A 25,138-nucleotide genomic window follows, 5' to 3' on the forward strand; every position below is an offset into this window, starting at 1 on the left:
CCAGTTACAGGTTAACTTCGAAAGAGCTGTTCAAATGAGAAAAGGCGCAACCTGTATTTAAAAAAGCCCCTTCCTTGTATGAAATGTACTTCCTCATGTACTTCTCAGGCCAAGCCCAGTTCCCAGACTGAACATTAAAGGACACCTTCCCCCTCCCTCCCACCTACAAAATATTTTTCAATGTTGCTTAAGTTTGGGCACCGGAATTTCGCATGAGCACATAGGAACTGAGTCACCGGTTTGCGGGGGAAACCCCAGGCCGCTGACCAATCAGCACCCGATCCATGCAATTGACCGCACATAAAAAGGGAGACTCCTGGACCCAACAGGCTACCTCAGCTCCCAAAAGCCACCGGCAGAAGGGATAGATCTGAGGCTATGAAGATGGAGAACTCTTTCTGGAGAGTCCTGCTCTTGGTTGGGGCAGCTGCCGCAACCACTGTCTTGCCTCCTGCGAAGGAACCGTTGAGCTATGAGGATGCCGCGGCGCTCGCTGTCGACCTGTACAACCAAAAAGCAGACGAAGACTTCACCTATCGGCTTCTGAAAGCCGCCCCTCAGCCAAACTGGGTAAGTCCACCTGTGATTTCTGCAATCTGGTGTGCCGGAGGACATGTTTCAGGCTGCAGCTGTGCTTTCCAGGACAGATGTAGTCCCAAACATCTGGGGGCACCAGGTTGGGGAAGGCTGGCATGCGCCGTCAATGTGCACGGCACGTTCTGGGGTTTTATAAACCAGAAGGCAGGTTTGAGATGCTAAGGGTGTGGACGCACTATATATCTTTAAAGCACATTGGCTTTCCACCAAAGCATTCTGGGAACTGTGGTTTGTTAAGGGTGCTGGGCGTTGCCACTCTGAGAGCGGTAAGCTACAGTTCCCAGGATTCTATGTGGGGAGGTCATGTGTTTTGACTGTATGGTGTATATTTAGCTTAAGGCCACCTGTGCATCTGGAAGGAAGGAAGGAAGGAAGGAAGGAAGGAAGGAAGGAAGGAAGGAAGGAAGGAAGGAAGGAAGCCACTCAATGTATCAGACTCCCATATTCTGGTACTGCTGGAGAAATTTAAAAGCGAGTTCCTAGGCTGGAGGCATCCCTCACAGAAACCCAAAAGAAAAGGATGCACTTTCCAGGTGAAAATATAGGCCTTTATTGAAAGACAAATGCCTAGGGACAGTCTCAAAAATAAGGAGAAGGCTGCAAAGAACAAACATCCAAGCAATGTTTTTCATACTCTTCCAGATTACAGTGGAACTTTGTTTTTTGAGCGTCTCAGAAGCCGAATAAGTCGGAACCCAAACGCCAAAAACCTGGAAGGAATTGCTTCTGTTTTCGAACGCGCCTCAAAAGTCTAACGGCTTCCAAGGCTCATTTTTCATTTCCCCCACACTGACTTTGCAGCCAGACCACTGAGCCTCGGTTTTTGAACGTTTCAGAAGTTGAACGGTCTTCCGGAACGGATTACGTTCTAAAACCGAGGTTCCACTGTATACATTTCTATTCACCAATCGAAGGATCACTGCAATCATAGCAGTTGCGACCCAATGTCATTATCCTGAACTAATCAGAATCACTTAACTCTTCAGATCAGCCCTTATCATAATATAATGTGATTACTGTTATAAGAAAAAACTGCTCCTTTTCCCTTATGGGGTACCCAAGATCCCGTATAGAGTCCTTATGTAGGTTCTCCATCGGTAGAAGAAAATAACAGAATAACCCAACTAGAGAATATTGAGAAGCAAAGCAGCTAGTAAGCCTGATCTTTATTGATCTGTTGCAACAAGGTCCTCACTCACCACATGCAGGAGGGAGGAGGAACCCAGCACATTGGTGTGCAAACTTTTATATATACTTTTGAAATTGCCTACCCTGTAGCTCAAGTAAAGGTAAAGGGACCCCTGACCATTAGGTCCAGTCGTGGCCGACTCTGGGGTTGCGGAGCTCATCTTGCTTTATTGGCCGAGGGAGCCGGCGTACAGCTTCTGGGTCATGTGGCAGCATGACTAAGCCGCTTCTGGCAAACCAGAGCAGCTCACGGAAACGCTGTTTACCTTCCCGCCGGAGCAGTACCTATTCATCTACTTGCACTTTGATGTGCTTTCGAACTGCTAGGTTGGCAGGAGCAGGGACCGAAAAATGGGAGCTCACCCCGTCGTGGGGATTCAAACTGCCGACCTGATGGCAAGTCCTAGGCTCTGTGGTTTAACCCACAGTGGCACCCGTGTCCCGTGGTAACTCAAGACCACCCCTCAAAACATCATACATACATCACAGCAGAATCGTATCTGGCAGGAAACCTGTTAATGGGTTTACCTGGGCAGCCTGGCCATCCTTTTGTGATGATAAATATTAAATTCCTGAGTCCAGGTCACAGGCTCACCCTGTTCATACCCAAATGAGTCCTTAAGGCAGGATTTGTGAGCACAGAGACAATGGGGAGGCTTTCCCCATTTCCATCCAAACTGCAGAGGAATATTTGAGGTCACTGAAAGAGTAAAAATGATTTAGGACTGTTTTCCTGTACAGCGGACACTCGGGTTGCGAACGTGATCCATGCGGGAAGCACATTCGCAACCCGCAGCGTTCGCAACCCACAGTGCTGTGTCTGCACATGTGCGGGTCACGATTCGGCGCTTCTGCGCATGCGCAAGCTTCGAAACCCGGAAGTAACCAGTTCCGGTACTTCTGGGTTTGGCGCAGTTCGCAACCCAAAATCACGCAACCCAAAGCGTCTGTAACCCGAGGTACGACTGTACTATTTTCAGGCATGTGGTTTATATACGGTATTTATGTATGTGTTTGCCTGGTACATTTATGAACATTTATTTTACATCATAGACCTTATAATTCTCATAACATACCTGTCCAAAATGTTTGCACGATTGATGCAAATCAGGACAACAGGTTCGGTGATATCAATCGCACTCCCCACTAGTCACAGACGAGGTTTTTGGGCTATCAGCTCTGATTTGGTTGCTCTTGTTTGTCTAAGGATGCGAGTTCCGAAAGCCCCCAAGAGCTGAATTTCACAATCCAAGAAACCGAGTGCTTGGCGGAGGAGGAACGCCCCATGAAGGAATGCAGCTTCAGAGACGGAGGGGTAAGGCCGGGCAAAGTGGGGGGCGAGGAATCTGTTTCAGCCCATGGCTTGCATCTGCACAGGGGCTGCTTTCTTGAGGTCGTGTCCAGCAGGCTGTTCTCACAGCGGCTATTATGGGATGCCCATAAGCAGAACCTGAACATCACAGCACCCTACCCTTCTGAAATTCCCAGCAACTGGTATTTTGAGGCATAATCCCGCAGGGTCTTCTCATGTTCTTATGTTCATCCAAGTTGATGGCCCTCACTTCCTCCTGAAGGGATTAAATCCATTGTTTAACTCTGCTCTTTGTGAAAAGGTCCATTTCTCTGCTCTTGTAGTGTTCCCAAAGCAAGGAAGGATTGGACTCTGATTAATAGAATACACACTTACCATGCTTGCCGTCGTGTCAGTACGAAGTTACACACTCCTATACTTCCTGCTCTCTCTCTCTCTCTTACACACACACACAGCACACTGGTAGGCCCCTGGGTGCCCCTGGGCACCACGTTGGTGAACCCTGTGCCAGGGATCGAACCAGGGGCTACCTGCATGCAAAGCTCTACCCCCAAAGAGGGAAGCTTCTCCTGGCACCAACCTTGGTTTTACCTCCCATTTCCTCCCTTTGCAGGTGGTCAAGGAATGCTCCGGCTTTTACTTCCTGGCTGAGAATCCACCTGTGGCCATTGTCACCTGTGAAGCCGTAGAGGACGAGGTAAGACAGTATTTCAGGGCACCTTCTGAGGTGGAAGAGGTTGACGTCGTAACGTCCTTTTAACCAATTTGTCATGTGTGAAAGGAATTCCCCATGGAGCTCACCAAATTCCCAAACGGTCAGACACGGGATTCGAACACACAATCCTGAGATTAAGAGTCTCATACTCTATCAGCTGAGCTACCCCAGCTCAGCTTCAGTGTTGCTGAGTTCATCAGATAGATTGAAAGGGAACAAAGGCTTGATTACCTAATTCTTTGCAAGGAAATAGACATCGTTAAGCCTGGCAGGACAGCTTACTCTATGGTCTTAACCCCTTCATGTGTTAATTAGACTTAAGCAAGCTGGTTATAGGAGGCTAGTTATCCCACAGCATTTCAGCCAGGAGGACTGAGACCTGGCAGCAAAACGAACAGCCAAGAGAGGGAGGCGAGAGACAGAGGTAGAACCAGGCAAGCTGGCGCCCATTTTGGTGGTCCACAGTCCCCCCGCTGAGGGACGAGGTCCTAACAGGAGCTCTTTTTCTTCTCTTCTCTGCAGCCTGAGCCCAAACGGGTGAAGCGGTCTTGGCTGAAGAAGAAGTTTAAGAAGATCAAGAAGGGTGTCAAGAAGGGTTTCCGCAAAATCTTCAAGGGCAAGGGAATAATGGTGGGAGGGACTGTCCGCTATTGAGATGGAGGAATCCCGAGGAACGTGTAAAAAGCTCCTCTCTGTCGCTTTTGCACACACCTTCTCCCATTTCGACCTATTCACCCTTCCTCAGATTTTCCTTTTGCCCACCACCCTGTTGCCTTGGTAATGCTTGCCAGCGATCACCAACCTGGTGCCCACCTGAACTTCCATCAGTCCCAGCCATGCCAGAGGAGACACGCAGCGGCGATGGCTGGTCCGTTCGGGAAAATGAGGCACTGCCCATCCAACCCGATTCTGTCCTTTTGGGGGGAAGCCATGACGGTTTAAAGTGGGGTGGCAGAGCTTTAAATGTATGGTGTGGAAACAGCTGACTTCCCTGCTGTGATAAGAATTTTAAGGTCTTAGATATATAATAAACGTACCAACCAAGCACGTACATAGATCAGCACAGGAAGACCGACCTGGAACCATTTTTGATTCCCAAAATTGACCAAATGTTTTCTCTGCAAGGTCAAAGGAAAATGGAAAAGCCTCTCCATTGTCTTTTCCTTCACAAATCCTGTCTTAAGGGTATGTCTGTGTTTGAATAGGGTGTGAGCCTGTGACCTGGTCCAGGAACTAAGTATTTATCACGACAAAAGATTGGCCAGGCTCCTCAGGCAATCCAATCAAGTAACCTGCCAGACAGGAGATAAACAACAACAGGAGAAAAACAATATTCAAATTTCTGTTTTAGACCGCCTTTTCTGCGATGTAAGTGTGATGTATCTCTGGGGTGGTCTTCGGTTCCACCCCTTCTGTGATGTATGTATGATGTTTCTGGGGGTGGTCCTGATCTACAGGGTGGCAATTTCAAAAGTCTTTATAAGGCCTTGCACACCATTTTTCTGGGTTCCTCCTCCTCTCCTGTGTGTGAGGAGAGAACCCTGTTGCAACAGATCAATAAAGATCAGGCTTACTAGCTGCTTTACTTCTCAATATTCTCTGGTTGGCCTCTGTTATTCTCTCCTACCAATAGGGAACCCATGTAAGGACTCTATATGGGCTCTTGGATACCCCATAAGGGAAAAGGGCAATTTTTGTTTACAACAGAGTCAAAACTAGAATTGGCTGCTCCATCCATCCTTCGCTCTAGCTCCACCAGTCGTTTAGGAACACAGAAAGCTGCCCTGTTTCGAATTGCACCCAATGGTCCATCTGGTTCAGTGTTGCCTACACGGACTGGCAGCAGCGCTCCAGAATATCAGGCAGGGAGTTCCACTGGGGAATCGAACTTGGACCTTCAGCTGAGTCCCCTCCACTGAACTACAGCCCTTTCTCTCGACCATTTAACTGGGTTCCTCTCCTGTTGTCCACCTCACTTTCCACCCTACAGGGTCAGTGCGCCCCAGTCCAGTCAGGCTGGCAGAGGCTGATGGGAGTTTTGATAGCTCAAAACAGGTGGTTGGTGCAGACTGATCGAACCTCTTCCTTCCTCTTCTAAAAAACCCCCTTTATTTTGCATGCAAAAAATAAAATAAAAACGCTTTGAGTAATACTTGCAATGTACGAAAAACGATGGTAAAAATGGAGTATTTTTTTAAAACAGAGAAAACAATTCTAAACGATGATGTTGATGTTTAATGTCTGAATTTAAATTTGCAATGTAAAACTCAATAAAAGAAGATTTGACATAAAAAAACCCTCTTATTTTGGTTTCCCGCTCTGATTTTTGTCTTCTCTCCATTTACCACACCAATCTTTTTTTTCATTGAGTGGATATTTTTCATGGCCTTGTGGGGAAACTGCTCTTTTCCCCCTTCTTATTCCTTTCACTTCCTGCCTGTTTAGATTTATAATCCCGCAATCAGAGCCCTGCTGGCTTGAGCGCAACTGGACATTGCCTGGCACACCTGTACAAATTAAATTCAAAGAGGCTTCTGCAGATGAAGTCTTGGTGATGCTTTCAATCCTGATGTGCAGTTCCTCCAGAGCGGCTGAGAAAAACTGTCATGTCCCTAAAACCTGGAGCAACCAACAGGGTGCCATCCAGATGTTGTTGGACTACAAGTCCCATAATTCCTAGCCACGGGACATCATCATCTAGAAGGCACTGTGCTGGGCTGCCTCTGTTTGGGTCAGGAGGGGTCGCAGTGGGTGTGTTGCTGTTATCATTATTTAGAAACAATAAGATGAAGAAATATTGATTCTTCTTGGTTGGACTAGATAAGCCTGTTGAGATGTGTCCAAGGGAACGGGGGCAATTGGCAGGCTCCAGCCCAGTGGTCGGTTGCCGGTCAAACTCCAGTCCTTGGTTCTGCATCAATCTGCGACTCAGAGCTTCAGAAGACTTTCAGAAGCTGAGCACAGAAGCCAGCAGAGCAAACAAACTCTTCGTCATGGAAGGGCAGACAGAGGCATATGTAAGAGAAGAAGAGTTTGAATTTGATATCCCGCTTTATCACTACCCGAAGGAGTCTCAAAGCGGCTAACAATCTCCTTTCCCTTCCTGCCCCACAACAAACACTCTGTGAGGTGAGTGGGGCTGAGAGACTTCAGAGAAGTGTGACTAGCCCAAGGTCACCCAGCAGCCGCATGTGGAGGAGTGGGGAAGCGAACCCAGTTCACCAGATCACGAGTTTAACGCTCTTAACCACTACACCATACTGGCTCTCATATGTAAAACATATTTACAAGCAGTTTATTCAGCATACATCAGGAAAAATATGTCTTCTCTCTTTCGTGTCCAAGCAAGCACATACAGCAAAAGCTATACGCACCCGGAAGTTCCCAGCAAGCTGTGCTGGTGTGTAAACAGGCATGTGACACACAACAGCCATGCCGGTCCCTCTTAAGGTGGAACAGAATATTGTAACAGAGCCTTGGGGTCCCTTCCAACTCTATAATTCTATGATTCCATGACTATATCTCCCACAATCTCCAGCCAGCCCCAGCTAGCCAGATAGGTAAAAGGTAAAGGTAAAGGTAAAGGGACCCCTGACCATTAGGTCCAGTCGCGGACGACTCTGGGGTTGCGGTGCTCATCTCGCTTTATTGGCCAAGGGAGCAGGAGTACAGCTTCCAGGTCATGTGGCCAGCATGACTAAGCCGCTTCTGGAGAACCAGAGCAGCGCACAGAAATGCCATTTACCATCCCACCGGAGTGGTACCTAGTTATCTACTTGCACTTTGACGTGCTTTCGAACTGCTAGGTTGGCAGGAGCAGGGACTGAACAACAGGAACTCTAGGTTCTGCAGTCAAAACCTTGGTTTTCGAGCAGAATGCGTTCCAGAAGTCCGTTCGACTTCCGAAACGTTCAGAAACCAAGGCGCAGCTTTCGATTGGCTACTGGAACTTGCGGGAGCGGTACCTATTTATCTACTTGCACTTTGATGTGCGAGGGACGCGGGTGGCGCTGTGGGTTAAACCACAGAGCCTAGGACTTGCTGATCAGAAGGTCGGCGGTTTGAATCCCCGCGACGGGGTGAGCTCCCATTGATCAGTCCCTGCTCCTGCCAACCTAGCAGTTCAAAAGCACGTCAAAGTGCAAGTAGATAAATAGGTACCACTCCGGCGGAAAGGTAAACATCGTTTCCATGCGCTGCTCTGGTTCGCCAGAAGCTGCTTAGTCATGCTGGCCACATGACCCGGAAGCTGTACGCTGGCTCCCTCGGCCAATAAAGCGAGATGAGCTCCACAACCCCAAAGTCGGCCACGACTGGACCTAATGGTCAGGGGTCCTTTACTACTTTGACGTGCTTTCGAACTGCTAGGTGGGCAGGAGCTGGGACTGAACAACGGGAGCTCAGCCCGTCACGGGGATTCGAACCGCCGACCTTCTGATCAGCAAGTCCTAGACTCTGTAGTCAAAACCTTGGTTTTTGAGCAGAATGCGTTCTGGAAGTCCATTCGACTTCTGAAACGTTCAGAAACCAAGGCGTAGCTTCTGATCAGCTGCAGGAGCGTCCTGCAGCCAATCGGACATTTGGCTTCTGAGGGAAAGTTCGCAAACCGGGACACCGGCTTCCAGGTTTGCGGCGTTCGAGGTCCAAGTTGTTTGTGAACTAAGCTGTTCGAAATCTAAGGTACGACTGTACAGACACTACACGTGTACAGGGCTCTGAGAATGTGGGAGAGAAAACATTATCTATTTTATAAAATCAACACATTGTAGAGTTGGAAGAGACCACGAAGGTCCTCTTGTAATTCAACCCCCTATAATGCTGGAATTGCAGCCAAAAAATTCCTGGCATCTAACATCTGCTTAAAAACCTCCACGGAAGGAGATCACTCCACCTTGTTTGTTTAGCGAATTTATAATCCGGCCACTATTTGGAACTGTCATGGTGGTGCACAGCAAACGGTTTTTCTAAAACAACAAAATACAAAGTTTAAACAATAAATCGTCCCCTTTCTCAGTCCTGTGAAGATAGGGGAAGGAGCGATGGGGACAGAAACTGGAGCTTTTAAGCCAGGGATTTAGAAATGTTTCGTAAGTGTTAGATCAGGTCCATCGAAGAAGCTGGTCGCTCAGGAAGGTTCCTCAACCCTCATGCTGATTCAGTCCACTGGGAGCCCAGTTTGCACAACTCTTTACCAAAAGAAAAGAGAAACCCAGGCCACAAACCAAACCCCAAACAGCCACCTCTCCTGGTGCCAGCCCTGTGTGCCAACCCACTCTGAAGCCAGCGGTAAAAGCCACACCTGACGGTTTAAACGATCGCTTGAAATTTCCTCCTCCCTGATGGTTGCTGCGCATTTTCATCTCAACAGTATACTTGCAGATTTTAAAAAAGAAATAAAAATTATGATACTATACGATACAATACAATACGATAATCTTTATTGTCATTGTGCCATAAAGGTACCCCTGCCCGTATGGGCCAGTCTTGACAGACTCTAGGGTTGTGCGCCCATCTCACTTAAGAGGCCGGGAGCCAGCGCTGTCCGGAGACACTTCCGGGTCACGTGGCCAGCGTGACGAAGCTGCAGCTGCCGAGCCAGCACCAGCGCAGCACACGGAAACGCCGTTTACCTTTCCGCTATAAAGCGGTACCTATTTATCTACTTGCACTTAGGGGTGCTTTCGAACTGCTAGGTGGGCAGGAGCTGGGACCGAACGACGGGAGCTCACCCCGCCGCGGGGATTCGAACCGCCAACCATGCGATCGGCAAGTCCTAGGCACTGAGGTTTTACACACAGTGACACCGCGTCATTATGCCATACAGAACAACAAAATTGAAAAAATCTACATAAGACATTCAAAAACCAACAAGCCTGCCATCACAGCTATCCCAACCTGGTTAGCCCCCTAAAAACTCTGATACCCTATTTTTAAATACAATATACTCCCATAGAGATTCCTTACACTGCATTTAAAACCAAAATTGCATTTGGATAGAAACTGTTTCTCAGGCGGCTAGTCCTAGTCTTTATAAATTTGGGTGGGAAAAGGAACTGTTCAGAAGCCACGGTTTTTTCCCACTGGAAAAGTTGCCATACTTCAAGAGTGGCCAAAATGGCAGCTTCTAAATGTTGCTGGAAACCAACACCCCGGGCCGTCCTGTCCATTAGGCAGAGGGAGGCACATGGAGGGACATGGATGTGGTCCCTACTGTTGTCACTGCTGCCAGAGAAACTAGGAGAACTGACCACAGCGGTTCCCAGGTTCTGGCAAGTGGCAAGAGAAACTGATGAACTATGCGGAACTGGCAAAACTGACATACAAATTGCGAGACAAGGACAACTGTGACTTTAAAAAAGAATGGGAACTTTTTACAAATTATCTAAAAAGACGACAAAATGAATCAGACTCCTTGGCAGGTTTTGAATAAACATACACAAATTTATTGAGGGTTAATATAGTAGATATATTATCCCATGACCTCCTGGCAAATATAAGGGGAAGAAAAAGGGAGGCAGTGAGAGATTTTACATTCTTGGGCTCCATGATCACCGCAGATGGTGACAGCAGCCATGAAATTAAAAGACGCCTGCTTCTTGGGAGAAAAGCAATGACAAACCTAGACAGCATCTTAAAAAGCAGAGACATCACCTTGCCAACAAAGGTCCGTATAGTTCAAGCTATGGTTTACCCAGTAGTGATGTATGGAAGTGAGAGCTGGACCATAAAGAAGGCTGATCGCCAAAGAATGGATGCTTTTGAATTCTGGTGCTGGAGGAGACTCTTGAGAGTCCCATGGACTGCAAGAAGATCAAACCTATCCATTCTGAAGGAAATCAGCCCTGAGTGCTCACTGGAAGGACAGATCCTGAAGCTGAGGCTCCAGGACTTTGGCCACCTCATGAGAAGAGAAGACTCCCTGGAAAAGACCCTGATGTTGAGAAAGATGGAGGGCACAAGGAGAAGGGGACGGCAGAGGACGAGATGGTTGGACAGTGTTCTCGAAGCTACCAGCATGAGTTTGACCAAACTGCGGGAGGCAGTGGAAGACAGGAGTGCCTGGTGTGCTCTGGTCCATGGGGTCACGAAGAGTCGGACATGGCTAAATGACTAAACAACAACAATAAAGTAGATAGAATATATATACAATTTTACAGTATTCAGAGAATAACATGAGTTGAGAAATCAGAGAGAGGAGCTGAGGGAAGTCTTGTGGGGAGGGTTTTTAGGGGAGGAGGAGGCAAAAAAGGGGGAAATAATGAAGATTATTTCTTTTGATAATTGTTATGTTGAAATTGTTAATAAAAAACTTTTTTAAAAAAAGATGCTACCCCACTTGCTGCCCCCAGTTCAGCGCCAGTCTGAGATCAAATGGTGCTCCTCGTGAGGGAAGCTTGCAGCGTTTGGGTCATCTACGTTTAGAGAAAAGGCAGAGAAAAGGTGACCCGTTGGTGGTTATAATATGATGTGCGGCATCAAGAAAGCAGGTAGAGAAAAGTCATTCTCCCTCTCATAATGCTAGAATCCATGGAATCCAATGAATGTTGGAAGATTCAGGGCAGAGAAAAGAAAGGGCTTATTCATGCTGCGCATAGTTAAACTACGGAACTCCCTGCCACTTGAGGCAGGAATGGCCACTGAGTGGATGGCTTTAAAAGAGGACTAGGCAAATTCATGGAGAAGGAGGAGAGGCAATTGATGGCTGCTTGCCTAGATGGCTGGGCTGGGCCTCCACAATCTGAGGTAGAAATGTTTCTGAATATCACAGACATCTGGTTGGCCACTATGAGAAAAGCATGCTGGGTAGGAGGCAGGTGGTGCTGTGGTATAAACCACAGAGCCTCTTGGGCTTGCTGATTGGAAGGTCGGCAGTTCGAATCCCCACAACGGAGTGAGCTCCCGTTGCTCGGTCCCAGCTCCTTCCAACCTAGCAGTTTGAAAGCACATCAAAGTGCAAGTAGATAAATAGGTACTGCTCCAGCAGGACGGTAAATGGCGTTTCCCTGCGCTGCTCTGGTTCGCCAGAAGCGGCTTAGTCATGCTGGCCACAGGACCTGGAAGCTGTACGCCGGCTCCCTCGGCCAATAAAGCGAGATGAGCGCCGCAACCCCAAAGGCGTTCATGACTGGGCCTAATGGTCAGGGGTCTCTTTACCTTTAGGGTGAGCCGGTGACCTGGACTCAGGAATTAAGTATTTTAAGTTCGAAAGCACACTGGTGCAAGTAGATAAATAGGTACCACTGCGGCGGGAAGGTAAACGCCGTTTCCATGCTCTCTGGCTTCCATTAGTGTCCAGTTGCACCGGAAGCGGTTTAGTCCTGCTGGCCACATGACCCGGAAAGCTGTTTGTGGACAAACGCCCGCTCCCTCGGCCTGAAAAGTGAGATGAGCGCCTTTGACTGGACATCCAGGGGTCCTTTACCTTTACCTTTTTTTTACTAGGTTGTCCTTGGCCTGATCCAGTAGCCTGTCATTACGTTCTTGAAAACTGAGTGCTTATGTATTCAGTTACGGCTGCAAGAATACTGATAGCCAGAAGTTGGAAATGTGAAACAACACCTAAAATAATAGTTTGGCAATCACTCCTGCTAGAGTACTTTCAATTAGCAAAGCTGACCGGAAAAGTCAGAGGAGCCCAAAATCAAAAAATATCCAGAGAATGGAGACTATTCAAAGAATATATAAGATTATATTGTCATAATGACGTTATCCTAGCAGAATTGAATGATACTTGTATATAATAAACAAATGGAATAAATATACTAGACGAATATAGAGGAAAAGTTATAAAACAAACTGTACGATAAAATTAAGACAATAGAAAAAGTGCAACGAAGACTTTATTAGAAAAGACAGGATGTTATAACCAATATTCATTTCTTATTGTTAGCTCTTTTTTGCTTTTTATTTTCTTGATCTTTTTTCTATTACATTTTTGCGTTTCATTTTGATGTAACTATCTGTAATAAAGTGGTACCTCAGGTTACATACGCTTCAGGTTACATACGCTTCAGGTTACAGACTCCACTAACCCAGAAAAAGTGCTTCAGGTTAAGAACTTTGCTTCAGGATAAGAACAGAAATCGTGCTCCGGCGGCGCAGCAGCAGCGGGAGGCCCCATTAGCTAAAGTGGTGCTTCAGGTTAAGAACAGTTTAAGTATGGACCTCCAGAACAAATTAAGTACTTAACCTGAGGTACCACTGTATAGAATCATAGAATCATAGAGTTGGAAGAGACCACAAGGGCCATCGAGTCCAACCCCCTGCCAAGCAGGAAACACCATCAGAGCACTCCTGACATATGGTTGTCAAGCCTCTGCTTAAAGACCTCCAAAGGAGGAGACTCCACCACACTCCTTGGCAGCAAATTCCACTGTCAAACAGCTCTTACTGTCAGGAAGTTCTTCCTAATGTTTAGGTGGAATCTTCTTTCTTGTAGTTTGGATCCATTGCTCCGTGTCCGCTTCTCTGGAGCAGCAGAAAACAACCTTTCTCCCTCCTCTATGTGACATCCTTTTATATATTTGAACATGGCTATCATATCACCCCTTAGCCTCCTCTTCTCCAGGCTAAACATGCCCAGCTCCCTTAGCCGTTCCTCATAAGGCATCGTTTCCAGGCCTTTGACCATTTTGGTTGCCCTCCTCTGGACACGTTCCAGTTTGTCAGTGTCCTTATATATGTAAAAACAAAACAAAAAATTTCTTTCCAGTAGCATCTTAAAGACCAACTAAGTTAGTTCTTTAAGTTAGTTGGTCTTTAAGGTGCTACTGGAAAGAAAAAAATTTTTTTGTTTTGACTATGGCAGACCAACACGGCTACCTATCTGTAACTTATATATGTAAGATGATCTTTTAAATCAATAAAGGTGAATTGAAAAATAAATAAATGAAAACCAAGTGCTGGGAATGCAGCAAAGGCTCAGAAGACTGGAGTACGAACACAGCCTTTGAGAATCAGGAATATCAACAGGCTCCCCCCATTCCTGTCTATGGCATCTATATTGTGGCAAGATGTGGCAACAGGATTCGATCTCCTATCCGAGAGAAGGCAGAGACTCCCCTGTGGCCTCAACCTTTCCCAAGACAGAGACCTCCTTCCTGGATTTCACCCTCCTTTCAGTGATGTTTTGCAAGGAGGGTTTTTCAGCAGTCGCTCTCCCGGCGCACCTTTCGGTTGGACCCACATAAACTGGCACTTCCTGGGGGGCGGGCGAGAGAAACCACACTTGCACCCTCAGCCGAAGGACGTTAGCCCACAGGGGAGGGGGGTTAGAGGGCCATGGGGTGCCCTGGGCTATAAAAAAGGGAGCTCAGCCACTGAAGCCCAAGGAGGTACCAAAGCAAGGATACTTTGAAGAGACAGAGAAGAAGATGGAGAAGAAGATGGAGAGATGCAAGCTGTTTCTGCTGCTCATCACGGTGGTCGCGGCAGCCCCCACAACCCGCACCCCTGTCAGCTACGAGCAGGTGGTGGCAGCGGCCGTGGACACCTACAACCAGGAGCAAAACCCGGAATTTGCCTTCCGACTGCTGGAAGCCGAGCCGCAGCCTGATTGGGTACGTAGTTCCTTGGCTTGTCTCCATCATCTAGTCTATCAGGCAGCAACTATTCCTTCTACAGTGGTACCTCGGGTTACAGACGCTTCAGGTTACAGACTCCGCTAACCCAGAAATAGTGCTTCAGGTTAAGAACTTTGCTTCAGGATGAGAACAGAAATCGTGCTCCGGTGGCACGGCGGCAGCAGGAGGCCCCATTAGCTAAAGCGGTGCTTCAGGTTAAGAACAGTTTCGGGTTAAGTACGGACCTCCGGGTTAAGTACTTAATTCGTTGCGGAGGTCCGTTCTTAACCTGAAACTGTTCTTAACCTGAAGCACCACTTTAGCTAATGGGGCCTCCTGCTGCTGCCGCGCCGCTGCCACACAATTTCTGTTCTCATCCTGAAGCAAAGTTCTTAACGCGAGGTACTATTTCTGGGTTAGCGGAGTCTGTAACCTGAAGCATCTGTAACCCGAGGTACCACTGTATAGGTAAAGGAAAAGGGACCCCTGACCATTAGGTCCAGTCGTGACCGACTCTGGGGTTGCGGTGCTCATCTTCCTTTACTGGCCAAGGGAGCCGGCATCCAGCTTCTGGGTCATGTGGCCAGCATGACTAAGCCGCTTCTGGCGAACCAGAGCAGCGCACGGAAGCGCCGTTTACCTTCCCACCGGAGCGGTACCTATTGATCTACTTGCACTTTGTTCGCTTCAGGATGCGAACGGGGCTCCGGAACGGATCCCGATTGCATCCAGAGGTACCACTGCACTTTTACATCTTATTCAATTTTTTTTACTTCCATCAGTCCTGTCTTAAAATTTTCCAGCCTAATCTCTCAGCATTCATTTCTTATTTTCCCTATTCCATTTCAAACTAATAACCAATATCTCTGTCTTTTTCTGTTTTGTAACACTTCGTATATTTCTCCTTACAAAACTTCTTGCAGTCCTACTAGCGTAATCTGTCGATTACAGTTGCTCTTCAAATAATTCATATACTTCTCCCAATCTTCTGTAAATCTCTTGTCCCGCAGGTTTCGAATCCTTCCTGTCATTTTGTCCAGTTCTGCGTAGTCCATTAATTTTGTCGGTCATTCTTCTTTCGCCGGAATTTCTTCTTGCTTCCATTTCTGGGCTAAGAATACCCTTGCCGCTGTTGTTGCATATAAGAACAGTTTGACATCTTGTCTATCAATGTCTTGGCCTATAATACCATGTAAAAATGCTTCTGGTTTTTTAAAGACTGTATATTTCAACATCTTTTTCATCTCATTGTATATAATTTCCAGGAAGTTCTTTACTTTCTTACATTCCCAAGGCTGCAACTGTTCTATCAGGCTTTAGCAGAAGAGAGAGGAAGGAAGCAAGGAGCACGGCAGATACACTTATTTCCTCTTTTCCTTGCACTTTTCCATCTCCTGGTTGATAATTTGTAGCAAAGATCTTGCACCTGAGTTTGCTTCTTTCCTCCTCCCTCCCAGTCCATTCCTCCTTTTGTGTCGTGTCTTTTTCCATATTGTAAAAACTGAAGACCGGGACTGTCTTTTCCAGTATCTGTCCACTGCTCTGGAAGCCTGGCTGAAGAGGGACATTAAAAAACTCTTTAAATGTATTTTTTTCCTATCCGTTTTGCTCAATATCTCTACAGGATGCTTCTGGTGAAACTACCCAGCCTATAAAATTCTCTATCAAGGAGACGATTTGCCCCACATCAGAGAAGAAAAATGTCTCCCAGTGTGAATACAAAGAGGATGGGGTAAGTCTGGGTGCCCCCTGCCACAAGATATTGCCAACTTTTCACTGCCTTTAATGGCAGCTGGGTCTGCAAATAAATTAGCAAGGTGGCAGAGTTCTTCCACATAAGCTTTCTTTTCCCAAGCCCTGCGGCCCCCCCCCCATTTAAGCCTGGGAATCCAGGTGACATTATTAGTCAGTGTGGCATAATAATAATAATAATAATAATAATAATAATAATAATAATAATTTATACTGCGCCAATCTGGCTGAGCCTCCCCAGCCACTCTGGGCGGCTTCCAACCAAATATTAAAATACAGTAATGCATTAAACATTAAAAGCTTCCCTAAATATAGTCTTCTTCTTTGACGATCCCTCGTAGCCGAGTAAGATTGTCTTCCATAAACACGGTTTTAACAATGAGTCTGTAAGAGTCTGTGGAGGCCAATTCTGGATCCACACGTCCTTCCACAGTCGGGACATAGGTTTCCGGGCAGGAGTTGATCACGGTGTGGATTTGCCAAGCGTGCCTCCCTCTTAGCACGTTTCTCCCTTGCGTCCTGAGTTCGAGTGTCTTCAAAGCTAATTATTATTATTATTAATAGTATTATTATTTATTATTTATTATTTATTATTTATTATTTATTATTTATTATTTATTATTTATACTCCGCCCATCTGGCTGGGTTTCCCCAGCCACTCTGGGCGGCTTCCAGCAAAATATTAAAATACAGTAATTCATCAAATATGAAAAGCTTCCCTAAACAGGCCTGCCTTCAGATGTCTTCTAAAAGTCAGATAGTTGTTTATTTCCTTGACATCTGACAGGAGGGCATTCCACAGGGTGGGCGCCACCACCAAGAAGGCCCTCTGTCTGGTTCCCTGTAACCTCACTTCTCGCAGGGAGGGAACCGCCAGAAAGCCCTTGGAGCTGGACCTCAGTGTCCGGGCTGAATGATGAGGGTGGAGATGCTCCTTCAGGTATACAGGACCGAGGCCATTTAGGGCTTGAAAGGTCAGCACCAACACTTTGAATTGTGCCCAGACACGTACTGGGAGCCAATGTAGGTCTTTCAGGACCGCTGTTATATGGTCTCGGTGGCTGCTCCCAGTCACCAGTCTGGCTGCTGCATTCTGGATTAGTTGTAGTTTCCGGGTCACCTTCAAAGGTAGCCCCATGTAGAGCGCATTCCCATGACACCTTTGGTAAAGGATGTTCTCCAACTGGAGCGCTCGCAGGCCAGTGTTTCCCAATTGTTGGTGTTTATACTACATTTTTTTAGATTTGCCTTGAGACAGTCTTTAAACCTCTTTTGTTGACCACCAGCATTACGCTTTCCATTTTTAAGTTCGCAATAGAGTAGTTGCTTTGGAAGACAAATCTCAATAGTGTGGCATAGCATGAGACTAGGATCTGGGAGACCCGCCTTCAAATTCCCCATCTCTGTCATGAAGCTTACTAGGTGACATTGGGCCAGTCACTCACGCTCAGCCTAACCTACCTCACAGGGTCGTTGTGTGGGAATGAAAGGAGAGGGAGAACCACCTGCGCAACTTTGAGCTCCTGGGTTAAAAAGATGGGATATAAACAAACAAAATGATTTAATTTCTGCCCATGTGTAAAACTTTTTTTGGGTGGCAGGGAGCTATGGCGAAACTCCTTACGGGGTCCTCGCCGTGGGATCACATTCACCCGGTGCTATACCAGCTGCACTGGCTCCCGGTGGAGTACAGGATCAGGTTCAAGGTGCTGGTTTTAACCTTTAAAGCCCTATACGGCCTAGGGCCCTCGTACCTACGGGACCGCCTCTCCTGGTATGTCCCATGGAGGACCTTACGGTCTTCAAACAAAAACATCTTGGGGATCCCGGGCCACAGGGAGGTTAGGTTGGCCTCAACCAGAGCCAGGGCCTTTTCAGCCGTGGCCCCGATCTGGTGGAACGCTCTATCACAAGAGACTAGGGCCCTTGCAGGGCCTGCAAGACAGAGCTGTTCCACCAGCCCTTTGGCCAAGGCACAGCCTGACCCCCTCTCTCCTTCTGCAATCTTCATAGACCTCTAGCCCAATGATTGCCATTAATTTAATTCTGAATTGGTTTTAGAATGACTTGATTTTAGAATGTATTTCGATTAATTGATTGTGATTTTATGTAAACTGTGTTACTTTTACTGTTGTTAGCCTCTCTGAGCCAGGCTTCGGCTGGGGAGGGCGGGATATAAATAATTTATTATTATTATTATTATCATCCAGTCCAGCCCCCTGCAATGTAGGAATTTTTCACCCCACGTGGGACTCAAACCCACAAACCTGAGACCATGAATCTCATACCCCAACCGACCAAGCTGTTCTGTAGGTTTTAAAGTATTGCTGCAATTTTTTATTCTGTTGTTTTCTCTTTTCGCAAACCTCTTTGAGGTTTCTCCCCCCTTTGTTTAGCACTCAAGCGGTGTAGACATTTTATGAAATAAATAAACCGAATCAATAAATCAATGAATGCCTAGAGTGGATGTGGCCCATATCTCTTCTTCTGTGGGTCTTCGACGTAGAACTTTTCTTTAGCGCTGATGACTTACTCCTTTCCTCTTTCCTCAAACAGCTGGACAAAGACTGCTCTGGCTTCTATTCGACCCAGCAAAGTCCGCCTTTAATTATCGTGCAATGTGAGGATGTGGATCAAGAGGTAAAAGAGAACGGGCACTGGTGAAATTTGGGACGGGGTGGGGGTGGGTACAATATGCGGAGACCCCGTCTGAAGCCCTGGAGAGCAGCTGCCAGTCAGAGCCAATAACTGCTAATGTCCTGACTCAGTAGGCCGCGTTCCCAGTGTTTTTCATCCCCAGATTCTGGGATGAAAAATGCTTTTGAGCATGTGCAGAGTGTGATAGGAAGTAGATGGTCGGGTTTTTTATTTTTTGTAAATACAATTGCATCTGCAGAAAACAGCAGCAGGAGACTTTTTCAGGTGGTTCACAATTTAGCGGAACCACCTGCAACATCGGGGCCCAGTACGGGCCACATGTTCTCCTGCAATGATTTTGCAGAGTTTTTTGCAGATAAAATCACTCAGATTCGGGAAGAAGTAGACTCCACCGTGGGAGCAGGGCCGGGGCGGGAGAGTGCTAGAGTTCTGTCTAGTCAAGTTGAGTGGGATCAATTCCAATCTGTTACCTCCGAGGATGTGGACAGGCTGCTTGGACGAGTGAGACCAACCACCTGTCTCCTGGACCCTTGCCCACCCTGGCTTATAAAAGCTAGCCGGGAAGGACTGGGCGATGGGCTTCGTGGGGTGGTGAATGCTTCCCTCCGTGAGGGAGCCTTCCCAGACCCGCTGAAAGAGGCGGTTATTAAACCGCTTCTTAAAAAACCATCTTTAGATGCGGCCACGATGGCCAGCTATCGCCCAGTCTCAAATCTTCCATTCTTGGGCAAGGTGATTGAGCGAGAGGTTGCCAGACAACTCCAGGCACGCCTGGAAGAAGCGGACCATTTGGATCCCTTCCAGTCGGGATTCAGGCCTCATCATGGGACTGAAACTGCCTTGGTCGCACTGGTTGATGATCTCCGGTGGGCTAGGGACAAAGGTGAGAGCTGTTTCCTAGTTCTGCTGGATCTCTCAGCGGCGTTTGATACCATTGACCATAACATCCTTCTGGACCGTCTTGAGGGGCTGGGAGCTGGGGGCACTGTCATACAGTGGTTCCGCTCCTTCCTCCTGGGCCGTGTTCAGAAAGTGGTGGTGGGGGATGAGTGTTCAGACCCCTGGGCTCTCACTTGCGGGGTGCCTCAGGTTCTGTCCTCTCCCCCATGCTTTGCAACATTTACATGCAGCCGCTGGGAGAGATCATCAGGAGGTTTGGGCTGGGTGTTCATCAGTATGCGGATGATACACAGCTCTACCTCTCTTTTAAATCAGAACCAGTGAGGACAGTGAAGGTCCTGTGTGAGTGTCTGGAGGCGGTTGGAGGATGGATGGCGGCTAACAGATTGAGGTTGAATCCTGACAAGACAGAAGTACTGTTTTTGGGGGACAGGAGGCGGGCAGGTGTGGGGGATTCCCTGGTCCTGAATGGGGTAACTGTGTCCCTGAAGGACCAGGTGCGCAGCCTGGGAGTCATTTTGGACTCACAGCTGTCCATGGAGGCACAGGTCAAATCTGTGTCCAGGGCAGCTGTTTACCAGCTCCATCTGGTACGTAGGCTGAGACCCTATCTGCCTGCGGACTGTCTCGCCAGAGTGGTGCATGCTCTAGTTATCTCCTGCTTGGACTACTGCAATGCGCTCTACGTGGGGCTACCTTTGAAGGTGACTCGGAAACTACAACTAATCCAGAATGCTGCAGCTAGACTGGTGACTGGGGGCGGCCGCCGAGACCATATAACACCGGTCTTGAAAGACCTACATTGTCTCCCAGTACGTTTCCGAGCACAATTCAAAGTGTTGGTGCTGACCTTTAAAGCCCTAAACGGCCTCGCTCCAGTATACCGGAAGGAGCGTCTCCACCCCCATCATTCTGCCCGGACGCTGAGGTCCAGCGCCGAGGGCCTTCTGGCGGTTCCCTCATTGCGAGAAGCAAAGCTACAGGGAACCAGGCAGAGGGCCTTCTCGGTAGTGGCGCCCGCCCTGTGGAATGCCCTCCCATCAGATGTCAAAGAGATAAACAACTACCTGACATTTAAAAGACATCTTAAGGCAGCCCTGTTCAGGGAAGTTTTTAACGTGTGATATTTTACTGTATTTTTGGTTTCTATGGAAGCCGCCCAGAGTGGCTGGGGAGGCCCAGCCAGATGGGCTCGGTATAAATAATAAATTATTATTATTATTATTATTATTATTATTATTATTATTATTATTTGTAAATGGAATTGTTTTTATATGTAATAATAATAATAATAATAATAATAATAATAATAATAATAATAATAATTTAAAAGGTTAGGTTGCTTTATCATATATGTACAAAGTAGGAAAATAGCAATAATCACCCACATTTCTCTCTCTCTTTCTCTGTTTCCCGGGCTCAATGTTACTGTACTCACACGACTGTGACTAAATTTAAGAAGTGCTTTAAGACGAATGCTAGCGGCTTTTAAAACTTGGTTTTAAAAGGATGGGCTCAGGTGAATTTTCTTCCCATGCCCAAAAATGTGTCCCGTTCTGAAATGTGAAAAGCAAATTGCAATTCTGCATGTAGCTTGCAGTAGAGGAGCAATGACTGGATAATGCAGACGGGGGAAAATTTGGGGCAGCTGAACTATAACTCCCATCAACCCTGGCCACTGACCCTACACACTGAGGCTGGTGGGAGTTGGTTCTGCAACAACTGGAAGGCCAAAAGTTCGCCGCCCCTGGGGTAGTACTCAGAGTTTGAAAGCATCCTAAGAGCTCAGTACAGTGGTACCTTGGTACTCAAACGCCTTGGTTCCCAAACACCAAGAACCTGAAAGTAAGTGTTTTCGGAAGCCAAACGTCCGACACGGCTGTCGGCTATTGTTTCCAGGGTGCCTGCAGCAATCGGAAGCTGCACCTTGGTTTTCGAAATTTTTGGAAGTCTTGTTGTTGTTGTTGTTTAGTCGTTTAGTCGTGTCCGACTCTTGGTGACCCCCTGGACCAGAGCACGCCAGGCCTCCCACAGTTTGGTCAAACTCATGCTGGTAGCTTCGAGAACACTGTCCAACCATCTCGTCCTCTGTCGTCCCCTTCTCTTTGTGCCCTCCATCTTTCCCAACATCAGGGTCTTTTCCAGGGAGTCTTCTCTTCTCATGAGGTGGCCAAAGTTCAGCTTCAGGACCTGTCCTTCCAGTGAGCACTCAGGGCTGATTTCCTTAAGAATGGAGAGGTTTGATCTTCTTGCAGTCCATGGGACTCTCAAGAGTCTCCTCCAGCACCAGAATTCAAAAGCATCCATTCTTCGGCAAACAGCCTTCTTTATGGTCCAGCTCTCACTTCCATACATCACTACTAGGAAAACCACAGCTTTAACTATATGGGCCTTTGTTGGCAAGGTGCTGTCTCTGCTTTTTAAGATGCTGTCTAGGTTTGTCATTGCTTTCCTCCCAAGAAGCAGGCGTCTTTTAATTTTGTGACTGCTGTCACCATCTGCAGTGATCATGGAACCCAAGAAAGTAAAATCTCTCACTGCCTCCATTTTTTTGTCAGGAGTTGATGTGTGGCCATGATCTTACTATCGTTAAATAGTAAAATTCATGTTAAATTGCTGTTTCAGGGGTGGTTTTTAAAAGTCTGGAACGGATTAATCTGTTTTGCATTACTTTCTATGGGAAAGTGCATCTTGGTTTTGGAACGCTTTGGTTTTGGAACAGACTTCCGGAACGGATTAAGTTTGAGGATGTTGTATCAGCTTTGTGGAGTAATAAATGAGTATTGCAAATGCACACTCAGCGCTTGTAATCACTACTTTATCTCTCTTATCTCTGACCTAGCTGAGTCGTATAACAAGGGGACGCTGGAGAAGGTTCTGGAGAGGAGCCAAAAGATTTGTGAAGAGACACGGCGTGAGGATTGCCTTAGCAGCGCTTCGGTTTGGATAGAGAACTCCGGAAGAAAAGGAAGTTTAAATGATCCCCGTCCCAAGGTGCTCTCTGCACCAGCCTCACGTTAAAGGGATCTAGAAGTTCTGCTTTGCTTTTTACACTGTTTGTCTTTCACTTCTTCCAGCCCAGATAACTTCTACAAGGCTGCAGTGTATAATGATAAAATGGCCTGCAAAAATAAAAATAAAAACCTTCTTTGCTCCAAAACCAAGTGTTTGTTAACTGTACTGTACAGACTTTGATGCGAGGCAGGTCTAAATGACACATGAGCAAACCAGATGTTGGCCTGAGCATATTTGCTTGTTTTTTTTAAAAAAATGTGGAGGTAAAGGTAAAGGGACCCCTGACCATTAGGTCCAGTCGTGACCGACTCTGGGGTTGCGGCGCTCATCTCACTTTATTGGCCGAGGGAGCCGGCGTACAGCTTCCGGGTCATGTGGCCAGCATGACTAAGCCGCTTCTGGCAAACCAGAGCAGCACACGGAAACGCCATTTACCTTCCCACCAGAGCGGTACCTATTTATCTACTTGCACTTCGATGTGCTTTCGAACTGCTAGGTTGGCAGGAGCAGGGACCGAGCAACGGGAGCTCACCCCGTCGCGGGGATTCGAACCGCCGACCTTCTGATCGGCAAGTCCTAGGCTCTGTGGTTTAACGCACAGCACCACCCGCGTCCCTTAATTGTGGAGGTACAATGTGCTAAAGGGCAGATAGAGGGTGCTGTTCTTGGCCTCTGACATGACAGCAACCTAGTGCAAATATAGTACAGAGAGGTACAGTCATGATAAAACCTGAAGACCCTTTTGGCTCTCTTTCTGGAGAGAACTGTGCGGAGAATTGAATTTAAGATTGGAAAAATGAGAAGCTGAGAGAGCTGGAATTGACAGTTCCTTCCATCCGCACAGCTCACAGCAGAGTTAGCACAATGGCAATTGCTCCAAGCACATTTAAACATGGTTAGATTTTACATCTAGCCTCATCCACCTTTAAAGAAACGTTCCCCATGAAAAGACTTAGGTTAGAATAAATCACAGACACTTAGTTTAGATCTTTACTCACAGAGTTTCTGAAATTTACAAGAAACAAGGCCCCATCTGCTGCCAGTAAAATAAAGGAGAAATTTTTTCAACTGACCTAAAAAGAAAGAACTTGGTTATCTTACAAAAGAATCGCGCAGTCTTTCCATTCACAAAGATGCAGGCTGTAGAAATCTCCTTTCAGAGAGATTCTTCATTTGCTGAGCTGGGAGCCAAGTTGCATGGCTCCTTCTTTGAGGAAAGCTGCAGAGAGAGAGAGAAAGCGGGAGGCAGGGAAGCAAAGGTTTCTGGGAGCCTGACTTGACTTCAGAGCTCAGGTTAACACTTTCATACACACAAGTGTAAGTCAGAGGAAGCAAATAATCTGGCTTCTTTTGAACGCAATCAAAATGAGATCGTCATTTTTTTGTATTTGACGCCATCAAAGCTATTTAAGATGTATAAAAATATCTCGAACAAATGCTGGCAGTCTGGGCTCTCTGAAGGAAACCTGATTCATATGTGGTGGTCATGCCCCAAAATCAAAGAGTTCTGGAATGTTATATATGATGAACTGAAAAAAATTATAAGGATAACTTTCTCCAAAAAACCTGAGGCCTTCCTACTTAGAATCGTAGAGAGTTACCAAAAAATGCAAAATATTTTTTTTTTGTACACAACTGCGGCTGTGAGAATCTTGGTTGCACAGAACTGGAAGAGAATGCACAGAACTAAAACAGAATGGCAGAATAAATTGGTAGAATTTGCAGAGATGGCTCAAATGACAAATAGGCTGAGAGGCAATATAAATCAAAACTTTATTCAAAAATTGGATGTGATTAAGAAATATTTAATGAAATACAATAGCGGTGTGGCGCCTATGGCAGCGTTTGAATGATTTCTGTGTATATGCTAGATAAAACTAAAGCAAAAGGTTTCATAAGTAGTAATAAATTTTAAGGTTACATAATTAGTATAACGTGAGAGCCATGTACACAGTTGGAAAATAGAAAAGGTAAACACAACATAAAAAGGTATGGTGTGGTGAATTGTATTGCATAGAACGGTCTTTGATTTGTGTTCTTTTTCTTTTTTCATAATACAGTGGTACCTCGGGTTAAGTACTTAATTCATTCCGGAGGTCCATACTTAACCTGAAACTGTTCTTAACCTGAAGCACTGTGGGAGTCATAAAGCCCTAGCAAAGGTTTGTAGCGCCACCTGGTGCCTTGCTGACCTCGGTGACCAGCATGTCCGTGCCTTACAATGTATTAGAATTGTATTGACCTTAAAAGGAGTTGTGTTTCCTCTGGGCAGTGATGACCCTATATGGTGTGGGTGGGTTTAAGCCATGACCAGATGAGGTAACATGAGACATTGGAATGCAGCCATGCGGCTGGAGAGAACAAAGGATAATAAAACGGACCGGAGAGGGAGAAGATGTCTGAAATGAGCTGCCCTCCGTCCATGGAAATATTGCTAGC

At 46.7% G+C, this 25,138-nt stretch overlaps 2 protein-coding genes across 3 annotated transcripts in view; one reads left to right on the top strand and one right to left on the bottom strand.

The window, feature by feature from the left end:
* The window catches only part of LOC128423864 (cytochrome P450 2C25-like), a 227,825-nt gene that overhangs the window by 183,194 nt on the left and 19,493 nt on the right, over positions 1-25,138 (bottom strand). The window contains exon 10 of one of the 2 annotated variants that reach the window (XR_008332883.1): positions 12,968-13,002. The exons of the other annotated variant lie outside the window; for it this stretch is intronic. The gene's annotated coding sequence lies outside the window, so the exon portion shown is untranslated. Of the gene's footprint in view, positions 1-12,967; positions 13,003-25,138 lie in introns of those variants that run through there. 2 annotated transcript variants of the gene reach the window in all.
* On the top strand, positions 236-22,844 carry LOC128398372 (uncharacterized). Its single transcript, XM_053359379.1, has 9 exons — positions 236-570; positions 2,993-3,100; positions 3,711-3,794; positions 4,335-4,458; positions 5,803-5,870; positions 14,120-14,371; positions 15,999-16,106; positions 18,683-18,766; positions 22,527-22,844. Exons 1-9 carry the CDS (start codon positions 379-381, stop codon positions 22,632-22,634), a joined length of 1,128 nt encoding a protein of 375 aa, XP_053215354.1. The 5' UTR covers positions 236-378; the 3' UTR covers positions 22,635-22,844.

This window comes from Podarcis raffonei, chromosome 12 (assembly GCF_027172205.1).
Source record: "Podarcis raffonei isolate rPodRaf1 chromosome 12, rPodRaf1.pri, whole genome shotgun sequence".
In the NCBI taxonomy this organism is placed as follows: domain Eukaryota; kingdom Metazoa; phylum Chordata; class Lepidosauria; order Squamata; family Lacertidae; genus Podarcis; species Podarcis raffonei.

Excerpts from the sequence above, each read along its gene's own strand:
- LOC128398372 (XM_053359379.1), top strand. The coding sequence starts at position 379 with ATGAAGATGGAGAACTCTTTCTGGAGAGTCCTGCTCTTGGTTGGGGCA. Across the intron at positions 571-2,992 it reads CCGCCCCTCAGCCAAACTGG|GATGCGAGTTCCGAAAGCCC; the intron begins GTAAGTCCACCT and ends TGTTTGTCTAAG. Across the intron at positions 3,795-4,334 it reads GTGAAGCCGTAGAGGACGAG|CCTGAGCCCAAACGGGTGAA; the intron begins GTAAGACAGTAT and ends TCTTCTCTGCAG.